This window comes from Maniola hyperantus, chromosome 7 (genome assembly GCF_902806685.2).
Source record: "Maniola hyperantus chromosome 7, iAphHyp1.2, whole genome shotgun sequence".
Classification (NCBI taxonomy): domain Eukaryota; kingdom Metazoa; phylum Arthropoda; class Insecta; order Lepidoptera; family Nymphalidae; genus Maniola; species Maniola hyperantus.
In genome coordinates, this window is record NC_048542.1 from 16,510,740 (window position 1) to 16,522,881 (window position 12,142).

General features: G+C 42.1%; 2 protein-coding genes across 3 annotated transcripts in view; both read left to right on the forward strand.

The window, feature by feature from the left end:
• The window catches only part of LOC117983527 (kynurenine/alpha-aminoadipate aminotransferase, mitochondrial), a 154,650-nt gene that overhangs the window by 54,226 nt on the left and 88,282 nt on the right, over positions 1 to 12,142 (forward strand). The window lies entirely within an intron of this gene.
• LOC138402544 (retina and anterior neural fold homeobox protein 2-like) overlaps positions 1 to 12,142 on the forward strand; it is a 45,975-nt gene that overhangs the window by 6,751 nt on the left and 27,082 nt on the right. The window contains exon 2 of the mRNA XM_069499557.1: positions 8,704 to 8,936. Within this exon, the coding sequence (XP_069355658.1) occupies positions 8,704 to 8,936 (233 nt within the window). The remainder of the gene's footprint in view (positions 1 to 8,703; positions 8,937 to 12,142) is intronic.

Below are 12,142 nucleotides of genomic sequence, written 5' to 3' on the forward strand. Positions count from 1 at the left end.
ATTTCTCTCTGTGAACTGTGTACTTATAATACTTCTTAGGAGCCAGGTGCATATCAGACTGCTAAAGTTACGTTACAGGTTTCGGTTAAACCTTAGTGAATATAGCACAATGGGCTACTCATCCAAAACAAACCCTAAGTCAGGGTTTGTTTTGGATCATACCTTTGACCTTAATCATGACTGACTTGTGCGACCCACTTTGTTTTTTTGTGCGAACAAAGTTTAATGGTAATTAAACGTCACTTTAACTCCCTGATATGCAACTGACCCTATGACCATTAAACAGCGAGTATAGAAAAAAACCCCAAATATGCAGTGTTTGTTCATGAATGATGCAGGTATAGTACCTACCTACGCGACAGGTCAAGATGGCAATCGGGGAGGGAACGCCCCGCACAACCACACAGCCCCCGCGCTAACCCGGTGCGGGCGAGCGCGGGTGACGTGCGGCTGTACGGGGTGTTCCCCCGCCTCGTACCCCGCTCGCCATCTCAACCTGTCGCGGTCTATAGTTGGTTAAGTACATCGCGTGCGTCAACTGCCGAGCTCGTTAATAGTTACAAGAAATTAATTAGCTCGCTCACATTTCGCGTTTTCCTCCAAAACATTCAAACAATCGGTGGGCGCCCTTAGCGTGCCGCCCACGCCTCGGCCCGCCATTCGTTCTAACATATTGAATAATTGGGCAACTATTTTTCTTTGAAACTAACTTCATAACTTTTACTATGAAATTAATTGTAGGCTTTATGTAGATTATTAGTGTTTGTTTGCTTATTCATTTCTTTGCTTGTTTGCTTAGGTATACAGCTGACCCGCCCGGCTATGCTTATGGAATTTAGTAATGAGGCTGTATAATTTTATCCTGGATCCTGAGAATCCTGAAACACATACTTCTTCATATTTGCTGGCAAGGTCTAATACCAATTTTTATAGAAACAGTTTGAATAGATGACGGAATTTCATTCACACATCCCCTATTCCTCCCCTTAGGAGAAGAATTCCCAAAAATGCTGTCGTAGAAAGTGCCTGAAGGCGTCATAAAAGGAACCTAAGTTTTCAAAATGTCAAGTTTTTAACCCTAGTAAGCCAGGTGTGATAGCCTAGTGGTTAGGACGTCCGCTTTCTAATTGGAGGTCGGGGGTTCGATCCCGGGCACGCACCGCTAACTTTTTGGAGTTATGTGCGTTTTAAGTAGGTACCTAATTAAATATCACTTGTTTTAACGGCGAAGGAAAATATCAACCTGCTTGCCTGAGTGTTGCACCAATCTGCACATGGCCAGCGTGGTATAGACTATGGCCAAAACCCTTCTCACTCTGAGAAGAGACCCGTGCTTTGTAGTGAGCCGGCGATGGGTTGATCATGATGAACCCTAGTGGTGTAGGCATGCTTGATAAGCTAGTCAATCAGTCAGTCAGCAAGTCTTTTTAGATTCAAAATAAAATATTATAGTAAGTAATTACCGAATAGCGTAGGTAAGTAGGTATATTTGCTTCAGCTTACACTAGTCATATGGAGGTGGAGGTGGAGGTGGAGGTGGAGGTGGAGGTGGAGGTGGAGGTGGAGGTGGAGGTGGAGGCTTCGGACAACAATGATTCCATCCGAGCGAGCCCGGAACCGTGAGCGGCAAATAAACGCAATTCCGTCCATAAACACCAATTTACTGACTGCGGCAAAGGGCGGCCAGCGATAATCGAATCGTAATGGCGAATCGATTGTGACCGCAAATCGAGACCCAATAAAGTCTCGATTATTCGCTTTCGCTGCACCGCGGCGCCATGATGCTGTGACGCGGCGCGCGGCGCCGTGGTGCCTTGACGCGGCGCCGCGACTGCAATCATTCACTCCAATTTGTAATCGCTTAATACAAATCGATTCTCTTCAATTTGTAATTGTTGTACAATTCGATTACACATTAATTACAATTTATTTTTACTCAAATGATATTTAGATATAGGTACTGTAATTAAGTGTAAGGTTTATGAAATGAATCTAGGCTTCCATACTAATATTATACCTAAATGCGAATGTGTATCTGTCTGTCTGTCTGTCTGCTAACTTTTCACATCTCATCCATTAAAACCGATTTTGATGGTTTTTGATACAGAGATAGTTTGCATCCCCGGGATGTTTTTATCCCACGGTATTAACCTATCATTCAAATAATAATCGTTAAATAGAATCACTGTCAGGAATTTTTACTTTATATATCTTTATAATTCACATATTATAACCACCTTTATGAAGCCAGTAAGTATTCATCATCATCAACTCATCGCTGGCTCACTACAGAGCACGGGTGTCCTCTCAGATTGAGAAGGGTTTTGGCCATAGTCTAGATGTTAGTTAGAGTTAGTATTGGTAGATATTCCTAAATATCCTGAAACAGACGACATAGAAGAACTAGGTAGGTATACTAAAATTTACAGCGTTTTGCTATTAATTATTGTACCTACCTAACTTAACAACTCGTCTGTCTTTAGTCTATAATAATATGTCCAGCGCGAAAACATCCTACTATTGAGGAACTGTAATAATGTATACCTAGATAATATGTTGGTCCATTCGAGATACCAGGGGGCTGGACCGAGGATAATCGAATAGTAATGGCGAATCGATTGTGACCGCAAATCTACGAGCAATGAAGGCTTGATTACTCGCTCGTAGATACATTTAGATACACTGTAGCATCCGTAGCCCGTAGCTCTGTAGCGCTACGTTACGCTACGACGCGACGCGAAGCAGCGAGGGAAGGAAGATGGCTGCGCGGTTGGGAGCGTGTTCAGGTTTTAGGGTTCCGTACCCGAACGGTGCCGACGGGACCCTATAAGACAGCACTGTTCGTCCGTCCGTCAGTCTGTCTGTCAGTGGGCTGTATCTCGTGAATCATAATAGGTAGAGAGTTGCAATTTAAGTTGTCGCATTAGGACTACCCTGTAAGGACAGTGCACATTATGGTATAATAAAATTTTCACAGAATGTGTACTTATTTCTATTTAAAAAATGATTTTTATAAGCGGCAATAAAATACACATTGTGTTTTTTTTGAAAAATGACCGCCCTGATAATTAAAAATAATTAAAAGTGCTATTTCTTGTGCGATGGTGCACTGAACACTTCGTGTGCTAGTCGGACTTGCACTTAACCGATTTTTTATTTTTCCGGGATAAAAAGTAGCCTATGTGTTAATTCAGGTTTCAGCCAAATCTGTACAGATGATGTTATGCGATGTGATACCAACAGTTTTATTGCAAAAGCCATCGACATATAGTCATTTATCGTAACTTGTCGCGTGACTAATATGTTGGCACCATTGCTTTGTTTCTTTATTCCTTTGAACTTAGGGTTTCTTATTGTGTGATGACTCACGCGTCATGTTACGATGAACGTGCAATACCCTTAGATCGTCCAAGGCAATACCTAGTACTTAATCGTCAATGTCTTAGCGACTAACACGAGTACGGGACCCCCTATACGTGCTCCGCCACGCACGTGTTCAGTTCAATACGGCAGTGTATAAACAGGTATAAGTAGATAAATGTCCGTTTTCGGAGGCCGCCCGTGTGCACTGTTCAGTAACGTTTTCGGAGGCCGCCCGTGTGCACTGTTCAGTAACGTTTTCGGAGGCCGCCCGTGTGCACTGTTCAGTAACGTTTTCGGAGGCCGCCCGTGTGCACTGTTCAGTAACGTTTTCGGAGGCCGCCCGTGTGCACTGTTCAGTAACGTTTTCGGAGGCCGCCCGTGTGCACTGTTCAGTAACGTTTTCGGAGGCCGCCCGTGTGCACTGTTCAGTAACGTTTTCGGAGGCCGCCCGTGTGCACTGTTCAGTAACGTTTTCGGAGGCCGCCCGTGTGCACTGTTCAGGAACGTTTTCGGAGGCCGCCCGTGTGCACTGTTCAGTAACGTTTTCGGAGGCCGCCCGTGTGCACTGTTCAGGAACGTTTTCGGAGGCCGCCCGTGTGCACTGTTCAGGAACGTTTTCGGAGGCCGCCCGTGTGCACTGTTCAGTAACGTTTTCGGAGGCCGCCCGTGTGCACTGTTCAGTAACGTTTTCGGAGGCCGCCCGTGTGCACTGTTCAGGAACGTTTTCGGAGGCCGCCCGTGTGCACTGTTCAGTGACGGGAAACATACGTAGTTACCATGAGTTATTGTTGCCGGAACTTTGATGGAACGTGAATGGCTGTTCGGAAGTTTGTACATCGATCTGCGCCACATTCCAAACTGTTGTAGGTAGTTTGTACATCGATCTGCGCCACATTCCAAACTGTTGTAGGTAGTTTGTACATCGATCTGCGCCACATTCCAAACTGTTGTAGGTAGTTTGCAATACGAAGCCATTATCCTATATCTATAGTGAGTATGATTTACTAAAATATGAGCAATGTTTTGTTAACAATCCGCACTTGGTCAGCGAGACGGACTGTAACCCTTCTCATTCTGAGAAGCCCCGTACTCAGTAGTGTGCAATGGGCCGATGATAATAATGACTATTTTTTACCGTTAGAAGTATAGTTCAATAATGGTACATAAATGATAATTTTCTGATGAGCAGGTCAGGCAGGCACTAAATGTAAGTTGTACTAAATGATAAATGATATATTCCGTAGGTATACCTACAATAAATTGTATATAATATACCTAGGTAATAAACATTCCTACCAATGCAGGTCTTCATTAAATTATGTATGTGTGGAATGTAAATTAATTTACGAATGTTGCTCAGTCAAGTCGTGGCCACCTGATACTTAGTGCTAATTGCTGATTAATAAGAGGAACCAGTCCGCCGTGCGCGGGCGCCGCTCTAAAGGCTTGGTCAGATACAACGCGGCTTCTACAAGTTGTCACTATGTCTAGGAACTGTGTAGTTACATTAGTTAGTATGACATTTTACACTTCATCAACATTGAAAGAATTGAAACGTGAAATACAATACGCCAAGACTAAAAAGGACCTCATAAGTAGTCCCTGATATAAAAATACAACTTAGTAGGTGCTACCAATTTTAATTTCAAAATATTTTCAATTTATTGAAATGCTGGTTTTATATGACTCGACGAACGTGAGCTTTAAAACAAGGCGAATAAGGTTCATTTTACTTTGATACTTAAGTGTATCGACGCTCAAATTGTATCCACGTGTAAATGCGATGTAAAATCTCGATGTAAAATGTTAATCATTTTAAGCTATCCGTGCTTTATTACAGCAGTTGTTTGTAGGTATAACAATTTTTTTTTATATCTTTTTCGTGGCTTTAACAACGCCTTGCCGAAAAAAGTCGCTAGAAAGTTATTACTGGTTTTTTACGCTGCCGCCATCGTGCGTCGCGCGTCGCTCTAGTCCCGCGCTGTGTGTGACCAAACCCTCCACGCATACCGTGCCATGACTCGTAAGCCCGGACCAGTCGGGCGGCTCAGCAATAAAAACAAAATTGAATAACGAACGCATTTGTAAAATCATTAATGCCGAAGAGCTTTAATGTGTAGCAACACGGCAAATCTGACACGTGATTAGGGTTGCCACACAAAAACACTGCCCACTATGCGCCGGCGCGCGAGTGTTGCCAGATTATCGATAATTATTACAAAAAGGAGAAGATAGATCATATCGCGATAAGTGTAAAACATCTTAATGCTCTGTCCGTAGTGGTTTTATTTGTTTTGTATCATACGTGTAATCTAATCGTCCCGTCTCTTTCTTGCTCGCATAGATGATTTGGGAGCGAAAGAGAAATGATATCTGTTTTGACGTCTGATCGCTCAATCTGAAATGTTTAACTAAAAGTTTTTGTCCCTGATTTTACTTAATCTGTGCTACAATTGACAGTCGATTTGAATTTCTTTTTATTGAATTAAATGTTTATTTAATCTTGTTTCGAGTTGAGTAAGTAATTCGATCAAGCTGTTAAGTTGTATTAATGTTGATCTGATAGATAACACCAAAACGCATTAGCTAATGGTTAGCGCGAATCAGAACTTTTGCCGGTAGCCGAACGTAGTGGTCAATAGGTCAGGCTTTAATTTTAGCTAAAAGCCTCACTGACATTGTGAAAAGGTCTGAGATAAAAACCGGCCAAGTGCGTGGCGGGCCACGCGCAGTGTAGGGTTCCGTAGTCACAATCCTCGAAAAACAGATGTACTGTGAACCTACTTAGCCATGATAGCTTTCCTTTAGAATAGATGCATCCGACTATTCGAAAGTACTTGTAAAAGTTTATTTGAATAATTTTTTTTTCTTTAAAATTGATTAAGTATAAGTATATACTACTGCTGTGAATTTTTTACGTTCCTTAGAGAGGGGGGGGGGGGGGGCACTTGACTCTAATAAAAATTAGCACTTTCAAACATCATATTTTACAAACGAATCTAGAAATCGAATAATGATGTTCACACTTCCACAGTATTTTTAAAAGACCTATTCAACGATACCCCACACTATGGGGAAAAAAAAGTTCATCCCCACTTAATTACATGTAGGTAGGGGAGCTACCCTAAAAAAAAAAATTATTAAAATTTTATTTGACCACTTTGTCGGCGTGATTAATATTTATACTCATGCCAAATTACAGATTTCTAGCACTAATAGTCTCTGAGATTAACCGAGGACGGACGGACAGACAGACGGACGGACATGGCGAAACTATATAATAGTATACTAACGCATGGTTCCTTGTTTACTACGGAACCCTAAAAAGTGTGTAACAATCATTATATATCAAAGAATATTATTTTGATCTGTGTTTAGTGTTTCTTGATTGTTCATCAAGATCATTTCACGCTCAAAGATGCACTCGACATGCCTTGAAGTTTTAATTTCAAATAGGCTCTTAGTATGCCTATATATTGCATAATAATAATAATTAATGAGAAATTATCCTAAATATTATCAAATTAAAAAAAAGCAATAAATCCGAAAACCGTGGATTGGTGGTTATAATAGCTACTGTAAAAAAAATTAAAATGTGTTAATGAACAAAATGTATTCTTGGCACCATTCCACGCGGTCATGATTTATATAGTAATTAGATAAGGCTAGCTAAAAAAAAAAACAAATGTGAAATAAAATTTTACGTGATTAAAAACCACTTATAATGCCTTAATTAAAAAAAAAAAAATGTATATTCTAAAACAGAATTTTATTTATATTTATCAGCAGTTTTTTATTTATCGTGCAAAATGTCGAAAAAAATACCCGAGTACGGAACCCTCGGTGCGCGAGTGTGACTCGCACTTGGCCGGTTTTTATTTTAAAACAATATTAGCCAGATAATCATGAGTCATGACTAATATACCCCTTTCCCCTCCAACTAAGCGTAAAGTTTGTGCTAGTAGGTAGAACTAGGTAAGTATGGTAGAACTGCGACGGCTGCAGGGGTTTGAACCGCCGACCTTTCGGATTTTGGTGCGCTCCTTAATTAGGTAGACTATTCTATCAGTTAATGAGACTAGTTCCTGCGTATTTAGAGAGCTGCACGCAAGTAAACATTTACGTTAGCGGGAAGCGGCCGCAGCGCACGAAATGCAGCCGCGCGCACTGCGCAGTGCAAACGTTACGTTTGCGGCACAAGCGGCAATACCTATAGCTGCTACTGATCCCGTCTCGCGTCTGTCTGTCCGACTGTCTAACACTGACTGTGATCGTGCAACACAGATCATGGAAGAGTATTCCAAACCTTAGCCATGCGTTAGTATACTATTATATTATTCTGTGGCATGCGTATGAGGAATGATGACGCAAAACGTTTCGTGCGTGCAGATGGGATGTCGACGACAATATTATTCCTCGTAGGGAGCTACGTAGATTTATGTTTGTGTTAGGTTTCTTTAGCTGATTCTTTGCCCGCTTTATAAAAACTTGCTAAGATTAGATATAGGAGGTAACAGTAAGCATAAGTTACATACTTCACGTACTGCGGAGTGCAGACATGATAACTATTGAGACAGCTAGGTATGTAAGCTGGTCGGCGTAGAACGTAGATAGCTACACGAGATAAGCACAGGCAGGTATTACAAACAGCCGTGAAATTTGAATATAATTGCATTATCAGAGACACATTAGCATACGCAAACAGCGCGTGTTTGATTTATTGTCAGCCTTAATTGCACGCCCGACTACCGGCTCTACCATACTACTGCCGTATGTTGCTATATCTACCATTAGCTATTACACGTGCAACACGTATTACATCAAACACTTTCACGTAAATCTATATCTAAATATATATAAAAGGAAAAGGTGACTGACTGACTGATCTGTCAACGCACAACTCAAATTACTGGACGCATCGGGCTGAAATTTGGTATGCAGATAGCGATTATAACGTAGAAATCCGTTAAGAAAGGATTTTTGAAAATACGACTCCTAAGGGGGTAAAACAGGAGTTCGAAATTTGTGTAGTCCACGCGGACGAAGTCGCGGGAATAAGATAGTCTATTAGTATACAGGGTGATTGGAAATGTGATACATTCCTTGCAAGGGGCTAAAGTAGAGCTCATTTGCAGCTACTTTGGTCATGATACCATATCCGAGATTTGGTTATTTCTGAGTTATTCAATATTTAAGAATTTCAATCGAAACTCACAATTTTCAAGTTAAAATGTACCCTTGTTGTGAATGGAATGAAAATGTGAAAATGAAATACAGAATTTCAAGCAACCGCCGAGTTTATGAAGTTGTGTCCACTGTTGACGTGTTCGCTGTCCGCAGGCGAGGGCTCGTGCACCAGCAACGACGGGACGGCGGCGCCGGCGGACGACGCGCCCAGCGACGAGGATGCGCGCGGCGCGGCCGACAAGAAGAAGCACCGCCGCAACCGCACCACCTTCACCACGTACCAGCTGCACGAGCTGGAGCGCGCCTTCGAGAAGAGCCACTACCCCGACGTGTACTCGCGCGAGGAGCTCGCCATGAAGGTCAACCTGCCCGAGGTCCGCGTGCAGGTGAGCCTCTCTAGATAACATACACTGCTTGACGACAATCATAGGTGGAAGATATTCTCTCTCGCCTTCAACGTATGTATTTAGGTTATAGGTACGTTGCAGGAAACATTCCACGGCTTAGCGGCTCTACTCTTGTACTAAGTAATTATAGATTCCACAAAGTACCAATCGTCAGGAGTTTAATATGCTTCGTATCATCCGAATATTTTCTCGATTTTCAGATTTGTGGATCATATTAATATTTACATATTTATTCATGAATCGTGAATTTGAACTTGCGTGAAATTTAATCATTGAATTTTTTTCTCATGTTTGTACAGATGATAATATACAAAATTGTTTCTTAATAGAGTTCAAAACATGTAAGTTAATAGAGCATCAAATTTATCTCATATTACATCTCCGAGCCATTTAACAAACAAAAAACGGTACTAAATAATATCGCCCTTTATGAAGTGAAATGTGAAGTTCGCAAATAGAATTGGCTAGAGGGGTCCGTAATGAGCCCGAGGGGCTTATGTCACTCAATCCCCCATAGCCCCATACGCAAGACGAACATATGTCAAACCGACGCCAATATCGGAGGAGCCCTGCAACTCCCCTCTCGCGATACTGATGATGAACGCACAGAACGTGATCGGAGAGCTCATGAAAAACTGGACGCTTCGTAATTGCTTCTTCGAGACAAACATAAAAATGCAAAATTCTAAGTGAAAATAGTTTCTGTGCCCTTGGAGTTAGGGGTTAAGTGGTCCGCATTCAGCGGTTGGGTCTTTTGTCAAATAATGTGGTTGTAGCTAATCTGGTAGTTAATAAAGGGTTAGGAATGTTTTTGATGGGAAACCGTGTCATTTCGCGAACTTTGAGTGCAGTTAGTCGCCAGTCGGTAACAACTAACAACCTCGCCCTTTGTTGCTAATCTATTGTTAACGTCTTCATGTGTTTGGGAAAAGCGACATGTGTTCGATTCGTGTTCCTATTTTACTTCTCAGTTCTCATTAATTTTTTTGACTCACTTAAATATTTTTTTAATGAAAACATTTCTTTTTCCACCACTCAATCTATGGCTTTAATTGTTGACGTCATCGTCGCCTCGGCGCCACACTGGCGTTGGTTTGGTGGTTCTGGGGATTCCAGAAAGATGCAGATTTTGGCCACAAGCCGTCTGGCTGCCCAGTCCCATTTAAATACTTAAAGCGGATTTGGAACGTAAATCGGAATTCTTTACGCGATCTGCTAGTTTTAATCCAAGTTCAATGGTTCCATAGCTCTTTGGTAAACATTGAGTTTGAACTTTTGAGAGGGAGTGGTGGTGGTGGTGAAGGGAGGCCTTTGCCCAGTCCTAGGACAGTACAGACTAATTTAAATTAGATTAGATTTCGTGTTGTTGGAAAACGTTAGCCATAGGCACGCAGTAGCTACCATCTTCCCCCGCATCCGCCCCCCGGCCCCCGGCCCCCAGCCACACACCGCCCCTGTACATGGCAAGTAAGAGCGAGGAAAGGAGGCAGACACGTAGTGTGGCCGCGTTACTCGCGTTCGTGCCCGAACGAGGAGCATGCGTTTGGCATGCGAGTTAAGAAAGAGATTTCGGCATTATAGAGCGTTGTCCCTGTTACTCATACCTATGCTACGTTTGTCGGTCTGAACAACAGTCTAACGACGCACTACAGTCGATGTACATTATTTTCTGCCGCGTACTGTAATATTTTAATGTCCAAGTAAAAACAAAACGTTTGTAGCAGCGTCAGTAATAGGTAAGTCACTTAGCGGTCGTTACTGGAACTGTAGCGAGCCACAAAAACAGCATTTAGTTTGTAATGAAGGCGCCGGTCGTTAGGGCCGCAGGGCGCAGGGCGCAGGGCGCAGGGCGCAGGGCGCGGTCACACGGACCACATCAGCGCGAGGAGCGGAAGGGTTCATTTAAACGTCTCCCGCTAATAGCTAATTAGTTAACACTACAAAAACGACGCACGATTATTTGGGAACATTACGGCTCTCATTAACTGAGTAAATTCAGATGAATTTTCAGGGTTCCGTAACCCTTATAGGATCACTTTGTTGTCTGTCTCTCTGTCCGTCGTGTCAGTCAAGAAAACCTACAAGGGTACTTCCCGTTGACCTAGAGTAATGAAATGTGGCAGATAGGTAGGTCTTATAGCACAAGTAAATGAATAGATTCGAAGACCATGAATTTGTGGTTACATCACGCAAAACAAATTAAATTGTGGTCATGAACTAATAATTAGTATTTTCAATTTACGAAGTAAGATAACTATATCAAGTGGGGTATCATATGAAAGGCCTTCACGTGTGCATTCTAAAACAGATTTTTATTTATCTTTATGTATCATAGTTTTTGAATTATCGTGCAAAATGTCGAAAAAATACGACTTTAGTACGGAACCCTCGTTGCGCGAGCCTGACTCGCACTTGACTGGTTTTTGGTCTGTCAATCCCACTTGATGGCCTAATCTTTTTTCATTCTGAGAGAAGACTTAGTAGTAACGGTTGAGATGAAGATGACGATATTCATGATTCTATTTTTAAAGCGTCTCGATTAATAGGCAAAATAAAATATCTACAGGAAAATTAGATTGTCGAAATTTTCTGCGTCCGCGCGGCACTTTGCGACTATTTGAAGGCGCCCTTAAGTACATAGATAGATCCTACCATATAACCCAACCCTACACTCGAGGTTGTCTCCACCACAGGCCACAGTATACAGACATATCCTTACTCTGAGCCTCTACGTGGTAGGTATATGCTTATGTATCTAGATAGGTAGGTAGGTAGGTGTGCAGATCTTATCTAGATGGAGGCGCGGGTTTAAGCGAATTACCGCTCGCGTCCGTCGCGTCGTCCGCTCTCGCTGTCGGCTCGCTAGCATACGTGTTTCTCATGAACATAGCATGTAGGACGTAGGTACATTCATAGTTTTTTTATGTGTTCATGAACAAATAATTAGAAATTTCAGTTTTCAAAGTGAGATAACCATATCGAGTGGGGTTAGATAACCATACCGAAAGGGCTTTACTCGCAGGTACATTCTAGAACAGGTTTTTATATATTTTTATGCATAATATAGTTTTTGATTTATCGTGCAAAATGACGAAAAAAATACCCGAGTACGGAACCCTCGGTGCGCGAGTCTGACTCGCACTTGGCCGTTCTTTTTCATGGCGGTCATTTTAAAATTGTTTACT